A 17,582-nucleotide genomic window follows, 5' to 3' on the forward strand; every position below is an offset into this window, starting at 1 on the left:
TAACTGATGGTATAACACAAAAACAACTCATTATCTATTCAGTAAAACACTAATCCATTGAATACATAATTATAATTTATAACCTCTACATTATGCTAATATTAAAATCCAATTAAAAAAGTTACTTAAAAAGTAACCAAATAATGACTAGACAAGACTGATTAGATTATTGACTTTGTTCATCCATATGAACATAAATTGTATTTAAACACATATTTTCAAGTCATTATTTTATTAAAATAATTGTATTGGATCTCATTTGATTTGAACTTTTAGGTTAATACAGTATAAAGTTCTCATGGTATATACAAATTACAATATACAAATTACAAACTTTGGTATAACCACTAAATTTGATTAACCTCAGAATAAAAATACTCAAAAGTTAAGTTATTTTATAAATAACGATTTCTTTCTGTTACACGAAATAAAGCATCATCGAAAACAAATTACATTGGGCAGTGGCCTCCCTCCATACAATTTAGCGCAGTATTAAACAATCACACTATCCAATAGAGATCGAAGATCCCTCACCCTAGCTATATACTATATATGAAACATCTTAATCACGCTTATGATTTAGCTACCTACATTATTTTAATAATTGCTGCAACGGTTTTAATATTCTGCTATATATCCTATAATAAAAGATAAAGCTGCTGCATTTCGTACTTAAAATTATCACATAAAACCCTACAATTTCATATTACATAATTCACTTAATGACTTCAAACTCCCACAACACAAACAACCCTGATCACTATGAAAACATTACATTAGTTCAGATTAACATTACCTAAATTTAAAACACCGACACACATACTACAATAATTACTCATCAGTAGGTCCACATACAGTCCAGCTCCGTCGTCATCCTTCCACCGCCATCGTCTGATCCGCCAATCCAATTCATGCCGCCAAAGTTGAACGCTTGAGCCGGAGCCGGAGCTGGTGCCGGGGCGGGAGGTTCGGATGAGGGGAAGAAGAATGGCAGCTGAAGATTCTCCTGTAGAGACATTAAGCTTGGGAAAGAAGACGGATTTATGCTTCTTTGGAAGCGTCCGAAGGGATTATCCAGCAGAGACAGAGGCGGCGGTGGCGGCGGAGGGAAATCAAAGGTGCTGTTGTTCTGGTTGGATGCAATGGTGGAGAAACAGGACACGTGCTCACGTTGAGCATGACTCTCGTAGGAGCAGCTGTCATTAGTGGTCGCCGTTGGATCAAGCAGCGCCGGGAGAGAAGCTGATGGAGTAGAGCTTGCTTCTTGGTACAGGCTGATCCCGCTGCTATTTCGGGTTTTCTTGCTTCCACCACCGCTGCTGCTTGTGGCGGCGCCGCCACTCTTCTGAAATACCCTAGAGATCACCCACTCATCCTGCAATACATGAGAAATTATCACAAATACTGTATTAGGGTTTCTATCAAATATATGACCAACCAAATATATAAGAGCTGGACCAGATCCTGATATGTATTAATATTCTATCTAATATAATATTTTTAAGATTTGTTGCTTGGAGGTTCGACCCTCCTTCTAGCACCAATGAAAAAGATCAAAAAAAAAAAAAAAAGATTTGCTGCTTCTAACCCTAACCAGAATTGCTAGAAAGAAAACATGTTTTTAAAGTCTTAATTCTAATTTGGGCAGAAAGCTTTAGTGAATGGAAGAATATTGAAAGAATGCTCAACAACAGATTTGATGAATGGAATATAATAAATAAAAGAGCAATAATGTAGAGTTGTTTCTGCAAAGTAATGACATGAGAGTTTATAGGGAAATGACATTAATTGATGAGAGCTAAAACCTACAACCATAACTACCAAGAAGCTAGTTAAGTTGCCACCTCATATGATATGTCTTATTACATCATATACTAGATTAACAACAGCTAAAACAACTGTAATAGCGTATCAGCAGTAGTGATGACATAAGATGGTGGTATTAGGGCTAAAAAGGTAAGTCTAGTCTAGTACCTTAGAGCTGCGAGAGAGATAATGGTAAGCAAATTTGCCCTCAAGACGATATTCATGCATAACCCAGTTACTTTTCTCTCCTTTAGGTGCTCTTCCTCTGTAAAAAACCAAAGTCTTCTTCATTCCAACAAGTGAACATGTTTTAGAGCTGTATATCTCTCTGTCTTTCCCAGTAGCTTTCCAGTAACCAGCTTCAGTTGCTCTATTAGTTCTTAGTCCAGTTGGGTACTTCCTATCTCTCAGACTAAAGAAGTACCACTCTTTCTCTCCCATCTTAGCTTTCTCTGCCATAACATTACACAATTAATCATACTCAAAGTTTACAAACTTTTAATTCACTTCATACTACTACTTACCAGGAAGCTCCCAGGGCTCGCACTTGTTGAGATCAACCTCGGCAATGGCTCTACCGGAGAAGTTACTATCGAGTACCTTTTTAAGGAGGTAGTAAGTAATAAGCTCTTCATCAGTTGGGTGAAACCTGTAGCCAGGAGGCAATTGGGTATCCCCATTGTCAAAATGCCTGTAGTTGTCCATTGCAAAACAGAAGTAGAAGTAGAAGAAGAGATAGATAGCCGAAATCGTAGAGAGAAATCAAAAAACCCACATGGCAAAATGTGAGGAGAAAGATAGAGACTTTAGAGTGGTAAAGAGGGGTTGGGGGGAGAGAGTGATATAAGGGGGGAGGGGGGATTTGATGAATCAAGGGGCAGAGGGTAAAAGGCGAAATTGATAATGAGAAGGTATGATCTGATCTCTGATATAGCAAAAACAGCCAAAAGGAAAGAGAGAGAAGGTGATGTATGTGTCTGAGGAGTGGGCTCTGTGAGTATGCGTGCGTGCGTGAGAAAGTGTGCAGGTATTCTCTGTCAGTGAAGAAAATGAAAGGGAAGGAACAGAAAGTAGTTTAGTTTTTCTTTTTTTTCTTTTTTCTTTACAAAGATTTAACTAATTATCAGAAAATCAAAATTAAAAAATGATATTGACCATGAATCAATAAAGCTGTTTCATATCTCTTCTGTCAGCACAGTACAAATATTTAATTATCATCCTTGACAGAGACATTGTTATTACACGCCATCTTTTTCTTCTTCTTCTTCTATTTTCTCTAATCTTGTTATTTTAAGTTGGGTTTTTGTTCATTAATTCTTTCTGCTATTATTTTTAAGAAATGAGTGTTTCTGAGAATTGAAGTTACAAGAACACACATATAATGATTTGGATTCATGGATTCCACAGTTGCTTTATTTCTATAGTAAGGAATTGTAGGTTTTGTTATAATAAAATAAAAGATTAGGCAAATGAGAGTTTGACACATGAGACAAAAAGATTTGGTGGTGGAGTAGCTAAAAGCAAGGTGGCAAAAAGGCTTTTACCCCCTTCCCCTTCCCCTTCCCTTCCCCCTATATCTCCTCATTCTAGCCTTTTGTAGCCTTTTGCAGCTATACAAATGGTGGGGTGGGGCTGCCTTCTCTTCTCTTCTCTTCTTCCTTCTCTCTTCATCTAATAATATCACAATTTTCATATTCATATTTACGCAACTTGCTTCCAATGTTAAGGACTTTTAACTAAATTGGGGTAAATTGCAATTTTTGTTTTTAACTTTCAATAATGTCCCGTCACTTAATGTAATAGTATCAAATTTTTTTTTTTTTAGGGATAAGGTACCAAAATAGCCCTAAGGTTTTTTGGAAAGTACCAATTTAGACTCAACGTTCAAAATAGCACTAATATAAGTTTAACGTTTACAACATAATATCAATTTAGGCTTAATGTTTACAATATAGCATCAATTTAGGCCTCACGTACAAAATAGCCACAATATAGGCTTAACGTTTACAAAATAATACAAATTTAAGCTTAACGTTTGCAAAATATATCCAATTTAAGCTAAACGTCGCAATTAAATTAACTATATATTATATTTTTTTCCTATTAACTTTATATGTTATCTTTTTATTTAAATATATTTTCTTATTTATTATAATACAATTAATTAGTATTTTTACCCATTAAAATCTTATATTCGTTTTTCATAAATGATTCCATGACTACTAAATTCTATTACTCATGTAATATAGAAGTAATGAAATGGTTGATGAAAAACAAATATATGGTTTTAATGGGCAAGAAAACTAATTAATTGTACTATAATAAATAAAAATATAGAACTAAATAAAAAGATAACATATAAAATTAATAGGGAAAGAATATAATATGATTAATTTAATTATGACGTTTAGCTTAAATTGTATATATATTTTGTAAAACGTTAAGCTTAAATTCGTATTATTTTGTAAACGTTAAGCCTATATTAGTGCTATTTTGTACGTGAGGCCTAAATTGATGTATATTGTAAACGTTAAACCTAAATTGATATTATGCTGTAAACGTTAAGCCTATATTGGTGCTATTTTGAACGTTGAGCTTAAATTGGTACTTCCCCAAAAACCTTAGACCTATTTTGGTACCTTATCCCAATTTTTTATAATGGGTCGGGACTACACCATTCAAATGATGCTATGTAAATTTATTTAGTGATATGGCATCATCTGAGGAGAAACAAAAACTAGTCACAATCCACACTAAAATGAAATTCCTACTTAGACCTAGAGAAAAAAGGCAAAGGAGGAAAGGATGTCGAACGTTTAACCATTAAGCTAAGGGTGCTTCCGCCTGCACACTCATTCATCTTCATTCACGAAATTTGATTGCAGCTAAGCAAATGAAGGGCAACATATTTTTTTCCATACATGATCCAAATTTGCTTTTATTATTTTCGAAGAAGTCTAAATTTCCTCGTACCGTATGAAATGGTATAATTTTACTCCTAATATTTTCTAACGTTACTAATTTCTTTTACCCCTAATAGAAAATTTGAACAGATTAATTTGATCATTATTAACTGTCATATCGAACAAATAAATTTATCGATAAACTAAAGAGATTATGTGTATTTTGGCAAGTTTTTTTTAAATGTGTTGATTTAGTAAATATTTAGATAAATTTGTGTAATTTATTTATATGATCCGGCTTAAATTTTTGACACTTTTAGCAAAAAAAAAAAAAAAAAAAGTTTTGTAATTATATTAGTAACTGTGTAAATATTCTATATATAATTGATGTTTAGAATGTAAAATGTGACGGTTTAATAATGGCCAAATAAAGATAAACCAATTTGTTCAAATTTGTTGTGAGGTATGGATAAACTGATATTGCTTAGAAACATTACGGGGTGTTTGTTAGAAGGGATATAGGAGGTGAGATAGGGATAAAAAAACACGAGATAAGTTATCCCGTGTTTGTTAGGGAGATAGAAGAGTGAGACAGATGATGGATAAGCCTCTTATCCCTCAAATCTTATACCCAGGAGGGGCGTGGTATAAGGAGGTGGGATAAGTTCCTGCGATTTTAATAGGATGGAAAAGTCAATCTTATCCCTCAAATTAATGTTATGTAGTTTAAATAAGGTCAAAATAGTAAAATGTATTATTTTATCCTTATCCATATCCCACGTACCAAACATTGAATAATAATTTCCGACTATTATATTTTTATCCTTATCCTAACCATTTATCCTTGTCCTATCCCAACCTTTATCATTATCCCTATTTCAATAGAATACCAAACGTCCTGTAAAGGATGAAATTCTACCATTTTATTTTATATGTTATGGCTAAATTAATAATTTCCAAAAATTATTAGGGACAATTTTACATCTTATGCTTTTTATTTTATTTTTTTCTTCTCCCATTTAAATTCAATTTTTCGTTGTTCGTATTATGAGATAATTTATAAATTTAAGATTAAAATTTTATCAAGATGTAATTTGTTTTGAATTTAATATTTTAGAGGCTATGTTTACTTTGTAAGTTTTATCACTGGTCGAATGGTAAAAAACATAGAAAGTGAAAATAATGTTTATTTTGTAAAAAATATATTGACTTTTACCTAAATTCTAGTGTAAAAAAAATTAAAAAATATTTTTTTACAAAAATTTAAAAGGAATTAAGGGTCTGTTTGGTATGCCGTAATGCAATGTAATGTAATAAAAGTCGTAATGTAAAATGGAATAGTGATTCTATCACCATGTTTGGTTGACAATTAAAAAAAATGATGGAATGTAATTACCATTACAATACTTAAATTTTCCTAATTAAATGTAACCATTACAAAAAAAAACATGAAAAACGTGAAAATCACAAAAAATGTGAAAATCGAATCGAAATCAAATACAAAATTAGATTAACCGAAATCAATTCGCTTTGTCATATTTTTTTTACATTTTTCTCTTTTCTTTTAATTTTCATTTTCAACATTTTCACCGTTTTTTTAATTTCCATTTTCTAACATTTTTCACCGTGTTCCTATTTTCTCCTTTTTCCGGTTTTTCGTTTTCTTTTTCATTTTTCACATTTTTTTGGTTTTCTTTTTTTTTTCTTTTTTCACGTATCCAATTTTCATGTTTTTACAAGAATGAGAGGTAAGATTGATATGTGAGATTTGAGAAATGAGAGGTTAGATGACAATGTAATGAGAATTCAAGTCATTTTTCTATGTAATGGTGATTACAAGATTTTCAACAAAATTTAACTAAAGGTTTTCTCATTCTATTACAATAAAATTGTAACATGCAACCAAATATAGTAATGAACCTTCAATATAATGGTCATTCCATTACGAAAAGTCATTACATCTTACATAACGGGTCATTTGTTTGAGAGGATAAAGACATGGAGATAGGGATAAAAAATTTAAAATGAGTTATCTCTTGTTTGTTAATGAGACAGAGGGTGAAACAATGAGAGGGATAAGGATTTTATCCCAACAAACTTATACCTAAGAGGGGTTGGTATTAGATCTGGGATAACATAAGTTAGATGGAAAAGACTAAGTTATCTCTCAAGATAGTTCAATATAATGTACTTAAAATTGAATAAGGGTAATATGGTAAAATGCATTATTTTATCTGTATCTCTATCCCACATAACAAACATGAGACAATAAATTTCAGCATCTTATTTTTATCTATATCCCAATCATTTATCCTTATCCCTATTCAACCTTTATCCATATCCCTACCCCCCTCAAATACCAAACGCCATGCAATGTAATGGTATTTTAATTTCAAGGCCAGAGAATTAAGGCCTCAAAGCCATAAAAGAGTATTGAAATACACGGAGATATCTGGTGAAGGGCTGGCAGAGTTGAAGAGAAGAGACGGGAACACGTAAAGAAGAGGATGACGTTCATGCGTGTGTTTTGGAAAATGTTTTACCCTTCTCAAAAGAGTAAAACATTTTCCCTTGTTTCTTACTTTTCCATTGACTGACAACTTATTTTCCTTTGACTTATTTTCCAGCCCAAACAAACACTGAAAAATTGGAAAAATATTTTCCTGCAGGATATTTTCCCTCAAACAAACAGGGCCTAAGGGCCTGTTTGGTATGTCGTAATGCAATGTAATTTTATCAATGTCGCAATGGAATCAAAATTGTAATGTAATAAAATGGAATAGTGATTCTATCACCATGTTTGGTTGACAATTAAAAAAATGATGGAATGTAATTACCATTATACTTATATTTTCTTAATTAAATGTAACCATAAAATTTTATTTACATAATTACAAAAAAAACATGAAGAACGTGAAAAGCACAAAAAATGTGAAAAATCGAATCGAAATCAAATACAAAATTACATTAACCGAAATCAATTCGCTTTGTCATATTTTTATTACATTTTTCTTTTTTCTTTTAATTTTTATTTTCAACATTTTTCACCATTTTTTTAATTTTCATCTTCTAGCATTTTTCACTGTGTTTCTATTTTCTCCTTTTTCCGGTTTTTCGTTTTTTCCCCTCCCCCACGCGTTGATAACTAGAATGAAAAAAAAGGGGTCGCGTGTTAATAATATTAACTGTTGCAACATTCCCTTGAAAAAAAAAGAGGGGGCGGCTGTAGGACGGACGGCCGCCTATAGGTGGTTAGAGCCGATGTTCCTTTTCGAAGGGCAGAGTAAGGGTCGGAGAAGGGCAATCACTCATTCTTAAAACCAGCATTCTTAAGACCAAAGTAAAATTTTTTTGGTTTTTCATTTTTTTGGTTTTTCACGTTTCCAATTTTCATATTTTTTACAAGAATGATAGGTAAGATTAATATGTGAGATTTGAGAAATGAAAGGTTAGATGACAATATAATGAGAATTCAAGTCATTTTTCTATGTAATGGTGATTACAAGATTTTCAACAAAATTTAACTGAAGGTTTTCTCATTCCATTGCAACAAAATTGTAACATGCAACCAAATATAGTAATGAACCGTTAATATAATGGTCATTCCATTACGAAAAGTCATTATATTTTACCAAACAGGACCTAATAATGTAATGGTATTTTAATTTCAAGGCCAGAGAATTAAGGCCTCAAAGCCATAATAAAAGAGTATTGAAATTAAGGGTATTTTAATGGGAAATTTACATAGAAATTCACTTTTGAAAAACTATTTACAACTATATCAAATCATAATTTTGAATTATATCAATTAATAAAATCATTATTTTTAAAGATTAAAGTTTATAAACTAAGGGTCTAGAATATATTGTCAAGAATTTGGGATTTATGAATTGGGGTTTCAAATTTTTAAATTAGGTGTAAAAATATTTTTTATTTAATATATATAGAAAAAAAAATCACATATTGAAAATTAAATTTGATAATATGATTTATTTGTAATTTTATAATCAATCATGATATTCATGTAAAAGCACATTTTAATTCCAAGGCCACGTAATTAAGGCCTCAAAGCCATAGAAGACTTTATTGAAGTTAAATTATAATAGAGAGAAAATTGGGAGTAAATTTATCTTGGTTAATTGTAATTAAAATTCAATCTTATCTATGTGTTTTTTTTTTTTGGTTGTTGACAATGAATGAAAGAATTTTATAAATGACCAGAAGCAAGTACTGGACAATGAAAGGAGGGGTACATGCCCCTAAACACCCGTCAGACACAGAATTAGCGTTCCTTGCTGATAGGTGAGCCACTTAATTCAATAACTAGCTCAAATAACAGTTTTTTTTTTTTTTTGAACTTAACACGGTTTTATAATCATTAACCAGAATGTTAAAAGGAGAAACCAACTCAGTAGAACTATTTAAAGCCAGAACTAACAACTAAGAATCCATTTCCACTTGAACATTATTATATCCTAACGTCTTCAGCCAACTGAGCACCTCCCGGCAACTGAGACATTCAGCCAACAGGGGATCCATGATAGACTCAATCAGCCCATCACCATTCGCTTGGAATTCACCCTAGCTATTATGCAACACAAACACAAACCCCGAACAACCCATAGTGTCGAGCACAAAAACATTTGTATTCAGTTTCAATAAATGGAGCGGAGGGCCCCGCCAAGAACTTGAGTAGTGTGAGGATTGCACCTCAATATTGGGTGGACGTGCCTACTGCCAGCTGCTTACCAGTGCAGTAGCATTACTGAAGATGATTCCCGATAGAGAAGTTCGCTGCTCCCATACTAGGATGTTTCGGTCATTCCATATTAGAAATGTTAAGTAGGAGGATGGTGGGTTCACCATGCGATTTTGGGGTGCTTAATAATTCTTTTCAATGGGATATTAACCCTCCCCAAGTGTACTTAATTTCCATAACCCACTTGCTTCAGGAATCTCACTAACATTCTCGCGGACCTAACATCTAGGTGGCGACTCTTTCTCCAACACGAGTCCTACCGAGCTAGTCATTTTCTTAATTTAGACTCTAAATCCAAACAATATCGTAGTGTCATGACGGACCTCCCATAGGTGAAAGCCTGTCGAGGTAGGCTTCGTCTATAATGGCACCGTAAGGATTACAATAATTGAAATTTTTATTCTAAGAGAAAACTCCAAACAAACTTGAAGAGATTTAGGTAGGAAAATAAATACAATATATATTTAGAAAGGCATGACTCACAAGCTCTATTTGTTCAAAAATCATAATCCATCAACAAAGGTCTAATATTATCCATATTGACAAACATGGCAAAACTCGATTTTCCAATTTACATCCAATGTAAATTAATTCCACATTTTAATCATTTTAATTTATAAAATATTTTATAAATTAAATCCTTTATTAATATATATGAACCCAAATTATATCAATATAATTTTTAAATTATTAATAATTAAAACTTAATTAATCTGTTAAGATTTATATATCAAATATAACAAATCTAATTCTAATTAATTAATTATATAAATATAAACATGAATGGTATAAAAATTAATTATTGGGCTGATTATACTAATTTAATTTTCTGGAATTTATTTAAACAAAACAGAATAAAAACGGGTGGTGTACGTACTTAGAAACAAATTAGATTTGTCCCCAACACGACACAGGGGCAGCCCCCGCTAACAAACAAGCCAGCAGTGGGTTGCTGCCGCAGGGTAGCAACCCCGTGAACAGTAGCTTCGGCTATTGTTCACTTTGCTCTCTCTCATATATATATATATAATTTTGATTTTGATTTAAAATCGTTAACGATTAACCCAAAAATTAAAAATCAAATTTTCTAAACGTTTTGTTTCAATTTCCAAAAACATATAAAATTCAATTTTATAAAAGCCAATATAATCTTTATTATCCAATAATCAATTCATTCATTTTATTATACCGAATAACTTAAACGCAATACCTCTGATATTACTATTAGGAAATAGGTTACTCAACGGAATATTTAATTTTTGGCTTAATATATACGTAGCCCTTTGAACTTGTCATTTTTTTTTTCATTTTACTTCCTAAACTTAAAGGACAACCTATTGACCCCCTAAACTTTCAAAAAGCCACCCAATTTATCCCTCCTCTTCGACGTGGCGCTTGGATTATTGCAGCTTTGTATTTTGCCAGGTCAGCGCCACGTTGGAGAGAATGGGTAAATTAGGTGGTTTTTTGGAAGTTTAGGGGGTAAAATGAAAAAAATGGACAAGTTCAGGGGGCTGCGTATGTATTAAGCCTTAATTTTTTTATAACTATTGCCCTACCTTCATGGTACCCGTTACTCGTCATAACTTTTTTATATATTAATAAATATCATTGTTTTTTTAGATGTAAGAACTCTAACCTTTGTTTTTCAATCATTGAGTGATACTACTACGCTACTTTATTCTTATTAATTTGTTCAATTTTTTAGATAGATGATTTATTAAATTTATACTTTGTTAAATTTGTAATGCTTTTTTGTTTTATTTATTGATTTTTAACGGGTAAGGGTACTCGCGGATACCGCGAATTAAATGGAACGGATATAAGATGCAAAAAGTATACCCGTTAGGGTAATGAGACAGATACGGGTAATTAAAAAATAAAAGGGTAGAGTTTGAGATTGACATTACCCGTGGCTACCATACCCGTTGTCATCCCTATCTAAGTTTGCATACTACTTAGTATCTATATCACTGACTTAGACATTGGAGCGAACTCCTCTTTAACCATTTTTCTTAGGCACTATGAAGATTCATCAAGCTGAGTTCCTATTCTCTTCACATCAAGTAGTAAGCATTATTAATTTGTTTAATATATGAGCTTCCTTAAATTGGTCCAAAAAATTTATCATTATTCCCTTGAATCTACAAAGTGTTTCATTAGCTCTTTGAATTTACTAAAAGTGATCTATTGATCATATGAATTCGTTTAAAAATGATATATTTGTCTCTTAAACTTACTTACTATAACATATTACCCTTGAATTTAGTTAAAGTGATAAACATTTTAATTTTTTTTAATTCCTCTTTTGTTCCACTATGTAGACTTAAGAAATTCATCACATTTAACAAAACATTTTGTGAATTGAGAGAGATAATTGTGTTTTGTTTTTGTTTTTTCCGCCAAATCCAGTGAATTCTTGTCTTAAGCATTATTAATCAGATAGAATCGCAAGGAAACAAAAGTGTGATATATGATGGGTTGTCACATTTTGTGCAGCATAAATTTCATTTTCACTAAAAAAAACGACTTCCACTTAAAATTGTGACCGACTTAAGAAAGTACTTGTGTAGTCCAACTTTTCATATTTTCCAAATACTGCTAAGCTATAATATGAGATATCAGGATCCTTTAATATATCTATCTCACCCATTTTGATTGATACACTTTACTGTTCCATCTTTTGTTTAATTAGGAAAAAAGTATAATACAAATCTGTAAAACTTCCTTTTCTCACAAATGGCACATTATTTCCAAGAATCCATCTTTTTCATGGATCTTATTTAAAAATAGCATTAAAATCTTTACTTCTCTATAGCGATAGCAAAATATGGTGAGTATCATAATAACCACAATCAACATCATTAGAAATTGAAGATTTAGCAAGTATATTATTTACCATATATACACTGAAAACTTTACTATGGAACAAAACAGATGTTACTTCAAGTAGACATATCAATATCCAATCAAAAAGTCAAGGTTGAAAGAGAACCCAAACCCCTGGGGAGTAGCTCTTCGATGGAAGTTTTTTTTTTTATATATTCTATGCCTCATCTATATCTATATATATTATACAGCAGATATATAAAAAAACAACAACAATTATTTCGTCCATTGTTATATGGGTAAATTTCAAAAACAACCCCCGTGGTTTCATGTTGTTCAAAAAAAACCCCTGTGTTTGTTTTTACAAAAAAAAAAGAACCGTGGTTTACGCCGTTACCCGAAAAACGGAAAACGGCTTAACAGTGTTAAAATTGCTGACGTGGCAATGGATAAAGTTGGAAAAAAAAAAAAATTTATTATTTTTTTCTTTTTCTTCTTTTTTCTTCTTCTTTTTCTTTTCCTTTCTCTCTTCTTCTTCTATTTTTTTTTTAAATTCTGAAATCTAGACGTTACGTCTGAAATTTAGACGTTCAACGTCTGGATTTCAGACGTGTTGAACGTCTGAAATCCAAGAAAAATTCAAGATTAGCAGCACTTAAATCACTAAATAAACATTATTAACGCTATATCTTCCCCTAATTCCCCCTCTCAGTTCAACAAATGCAGCAAGAAAACGTAAAGATTACAATAAAATTCTAAAAAAGAATACGAAATTACCCCTATGTGTAAACCCTGGGACCCCATAAGCATGATCCTAGCCCCATTTTGGACCTCCGATTGTGTCAATGTCATGGTGTCAACCAACATCTTTCCTGAAAATCAATGAATTCGTGTAACAGAAAGAAGAAACGAAAGATTCTTTCAGTAAAGAAAAGAAAAAGAGAAAAACCTTTAGAAATGAGCTTTTGGCCGCGCGGAAGAACATTGGTGTGAGATTGAAGAAGGAATTTCAAGTCTCTAATGGTTGAGTCCGATGATATAGAGATAGGAATTGATCTTCCACTGGAAAATTCCAGAATTCTGGAAATAAAAAAAAATATGAAGAAGAAGAAGAAGAAGAAGAAGAAGAAGAAGAAGAAGAAGAAGAAGAAGAAGAAGAAGAAGAAGAAGAAGAAGAAGAAGAAGAAGAAGAAGAAGAAGAAGAAGAAGAAGAAGAAGAAGAAGAAGAAGAAGAAGAAGAAGAAGAAGAAGAAGAAGAAGAAGAAGAAGAAGAAGAAGAAGAAGAAGAAGAAGAAGAAGAAGAAGAAGAAGAAGAAGAAGAAGAAGAAGAAGAAGAAGAAGAAGAAGAAGAAGAAGAAGAAGAAGAAGAAGAAGAAGAAGAAGAAGAAGAAGAAGAAGAAGAAGAAGAAGAAGAAGAAGAAGAAGAAGAAGAAGAAGAAGAAGAAGAAGAAGAAGAAGAAGAAGAAGAAGAAGAAGAAGAAGAAGAAGAAGAAGAAGAAGAAGAAGAAGAAGAAGAAATAAAAATAAAAAAAATAAAAATAAAAAAATCTGAAATTTTTAATTTTATCCCTCTATTTTAACACCGTTAAAAAAATTTCAATTTTACCCCTCTATTTTAACACCGTTAAGCCGTTTTCCGTTTTTTCGGGTAACGGCGTAAACCACGGTCTTTTTTTTTTTTTGTAAAAACAAACCATAAGGGTTTTTTTGAACAACATTAAACCACAGGGGTTGTTTTTGAATTTTACCCTTGTTATATATATATATAAATTGGTGTGTTAAAAGTGGTAATGTATGTACTACATATTATTATTAGTTGGTTAATCAGTTACTTTTTTTTTTTTTTTTTGTATGTTGTTTTGTTAAAAATTCATCTCTAAACTTATTCCAAAAGTTTGATTAACCATCTACGACTTTGTGATGACCTTTAAGGTAAACATTATTTTTAAAAACAATCAACGTCACAATTAAGACTTAGAACTCTCCCAAATTTCGAAGACCTGAAATTCGGAACAGATTTGAGGTTCGAACCACAGAGCTAAGTTTTTCAGCCTTGATGGTTACCACTTTTTCTTTGAAATGGAATTGTTGCATCTGGTGGCGGATAGATGGAAGCCTTCGATTTTATGGAACTAGTGTCATCTGTGAGCACAAACTTTGTTCGACCCTAATAATGAGATTATATTACCTATGTACGGTTTGTATAGGTGGACTCTGTATCGCGTTGAACGGGAATTCGAGTCAGAACCCGAACCTTATCTCTTATTTTACAAAATCAATTCGGTTTAGCTTTATTAGTTTTTAAAAGACAAAACGTTGTATCTATCACGTCAATAGCCAATCAACTACGTGTTTGTGTCTCGCTTTTACCTTAGTAGACATATCTCGTAATGCATTGTTTTCTTGTCAATACGTTGTTATGTCGTCCGTGTCTCTAGCATAGGTCCGTCTTTGACACACACTTTGTATGTTGTCAACATGTCTCCATTATATTTTGAGTCATACGACAAAAGTGTAGTGTTGTTGGTATTCACCTACTCACCCAAATAGTAAGGTGTACTCAAAATCACGTTGTTATGTTGTCCAATTTTTCACAAGTGTCAATCATACTTGTCAATTGCCTATTCCCATTGGGTTAGCTCATTCTCACAAGCGTCAATCGCGTAAAAAAAATCATAAACATCATCATTCATTTCATCAAGGCATACATAAATAGAGGTCATAGGAATCACAATAATATGTGTTACCTGTTTTAGGAGTTCCTGGTGACTCTATTCAGAATTAGACATTTGTATGACAAAACCATATTTCCTACAATGGCTACTGTTGAGGACTTAAGACAAATGATGTCAGATATGCTCTAGGGTGACGCCCTTAAGAAAATAGTCACCAAGGCAGTTAAGGCTTCTCAATCTAAGCCTGGTTCTAGTGGAGGAAATCCTGAGAATACTATTCCCAAACCTACGGTTCCTCCGAAGAAGGGGAAGAAGAAGTATAAGAAGTAGAAGTTTGATTCAGATGGGAATGAGATTATTTCCTCAGATGAGGAAAAGAGCGAGAGAGATTGCAAGTACAATCTGCAAATGGCTGAGATGAACAAACTTCAATAGAGGCTTGAGAAGAAAGATAAGAACCCCGCCAAGCTGGTATATGTCGATGTAGATGCTCAATACGAGAAGGGAATTGAAACTTTCCCGATAGGGTTCCCAATACCCAAGCTACCTGTTAGGCATGAATTTGACTACAATTTAACATATTATTTGTGATGAATTAAGGGTGTTTTTAGGGTTAAATTACGTGAAATAAGGCCTTATAATTTTTTTTATGCAGATTGGAAAAGATTAAGTCAAACAGAATGTAAGCAGTCTGTTTTGCACAAACCATGAGGAGATGAGCAATCTATGATCCAGCGGTCTAACGCTGCAATTTCTGATGACGGATGGCGACTTGACAGACGACAGGAGCGACAGGCATGAAAGACAGGAAAGTCATATAAGAGCAGTTAAAAAGAAGCATGGTGACAAGAAAGTTCGACCTTTGAGTGTTCAAGGGTCAAAAGGATCTTAACCACTTCTAGTAGTCTAGGATTTATGAACAATTTAGTTGGTTTTTGCAATATTTTATCATATACTTTCAGTACTGTTTTGATCCTTTCTCCTTTAAATAGACGTAGTGGGGGGAAAGGAAAAGATATCATCTTTTGGGTGAACAAAAGATAGACATTTTGGTATAAGAGCTTTCGAGGAAGAGAATGACTCCATTGATGGAGCTCTGTAGATGGGAAGCAGACTGTTCACTCGGTAGTATGAGTGAGTAGTCATTTTGAACTGGTTCGACCAGTTAGGGACGGTTATGTAAGCTCTCTATTTTCTATTTATGAATGAATGTTGATAAGTTATGAAGTGTTTGATGAAACCTCTTATTCCACTGCTTATGCATGTATTCTAGTGATAGATGAATGATAGGGAACTGCTTTCATCTTCATGGAACTTTTTATCAAACATCCAACCCCGAAGCAGGAATGTTAGGAGGTTGTTGTTGGTCCCTTATAACATGACAAGTTTAGTTCCAAGGGGGGGGGGATAGGAACTATTTAAAATTTTGTCCGTTAAGGCTGACTTCTTTTCTAAAGAAAAGATTTACACAGCGGCTCTAAGCAGTTTTAAGACACAAGCTTAGTCAAGTTGTGACTAAGTCTGTTTCTTTCCTTGAGTCAGGAGATAGCACTTAGAGTCTATTCCTGAACTCAGCTTCTTAGAGCACTCAACTCAGCGTGAGTTCGTTACTTAGTCAGTTTTATAGCAAGCACTATATAAAGGAGTTTAAGGGATAGAAATATGTTACTCAGCAGACATATCCTGGTTCGGCCTCTCCGCCTACGTCCAGTCCCCGGAACTCGTCCGAGCTTTTTGAATTCTCTACTGAGCTCTTTAAAGGTAGAGCACGAAACCTTTTACAATAGAAGCTGAGTACACAAGAGTACCTTCCTCTATACCTCTACTCACTCCTATATCTACCGCTGAGTACTATAACCGAGTACTCAGCCTCTCCTTTCTATTCTTCTAGAAATGATAAAGTGTTTGTCCTAAACAACAATTGCTAAGACACTTTAGATGATTGAAAATCACTCTAGACTTTTACACAATAATTGGAAATTGGTGTAAGGTTTTTTGCTTTGCTTTTCTCACAGAACTTCGTGTATGAATTTGGTCGGCGTTTCGACTAATTGAAGATCTGCATCGAATGAAGCAAATGAGAGGCCTATTTATAGTGACACTTGAGGCACCGGTAATTTCGAATTTCAAAATAACCGTTGGAGGCAAACGGCTTCATATCGTTGTCACTCAGTACGCGCTCAGTGTCGTTGGCCAATGAGGTCTTGCATTTTCTGTCCACGGCAGTGCTCGGCAGCTTTTCGTCCGGTAAACAGAATGTTTCGACATATTTGGCAAAGTCTTCCAGACAGCTTCCTGCGCCTTCTGAACTTTGCCCAAAGTAGAAATACTTTGTCTAGAAGTTGGTTCTTGTCTGCCACTGTCTTGTACTTCTTGTCGTTCCACTCAGCAGCTTCATCTTGAAGCAATTGAGAGAAGGCTTCTCGATCCTTCTTCAGGTTGAGCTTGTGCTTTGTACAAAACGACCACGTTTTGAAATCTTGGGCCGTGAGGTCTTGATTTGTTGACTTGGGCTTGACTTCCACTTATGGGCTTTTATACTTTATATCTTAATGTCTTATGAATCAATAAACTCAACATTGAACAAACACATTAGTATGAATAAATCAA

General features: G+C 33.1%; 1 protein-coding gene across 1 annotated transcript; it reads right to left on the bottom strand.

The window, feature by feature from the left end:
* Positions 1–625: 625 nt before the first annotated feature.
* Positions 626–2,608, bottom strand: LOC136220660 (protein CUP-SHAPED COTYLEDON 2). The gene is made up of 3 exons (XM_066008459.1): positions 2,331–2,608; positions 1,975–2,258; positions 626–1,375 (listed from the first exon to the last, which is right to left on the bottom strand). The coding sequence occupies exons 1-3, from the start codon at positions 2,509–2,511 to the stop codon at positions 839–841; spliced, it is 1,002 nt and encodes a 333-aa protein (XP_065864531.1). The 5' UTR covers positions 2,512–2,608; the 3' UTR covers positions 626–838.
* Positions 2,609–17,582: the final 14,974 nt, after the last annotated feature.

The sequence above is a fragment of the Euphorbia lathyris genome, chromosome 2 (assembly GCF_963576675.1).
Source record: "Euphorbia lathyris chromosome 2, ddEupLath1.1, whole genome shotgun sequence".
Taxonomy (NCBI): Eukaryota; Viridiplantae; Streptophyta; class Magnoliopsida; order Malpighiales; family Euphorbiaceae; genus Euphorbia; species Euphorbia lathyris.

What these genes read in the sequence shown, in the direction of transcription:
- LOC136220660 (XM_066008459.1), bottom strand. Translation starts at nt 2,511, where the DNA reads ATGGACAACTACAGGCATTTTGACAATGGGGATACCCAATTGCCTCCT. An exon ending in CGAGCCCTGGGAGCTTCCTG is followed by an intron (nt 2,259 to 2,330) that starts GTAAGTAGTAGT and finishes ATGTTATGGCAG; the next exon opens with AGAAAGCTAAGATGGGAGAG. An exon ending in ATCTCTCTCGCAGCTCTAAG is followed by an intron (nt 1,376 to 1,974) that starts GTACTAGACTAG and finishes CATGTATTGCAG; the next exon opens with GATGAGTGGGTGATCTCTAG.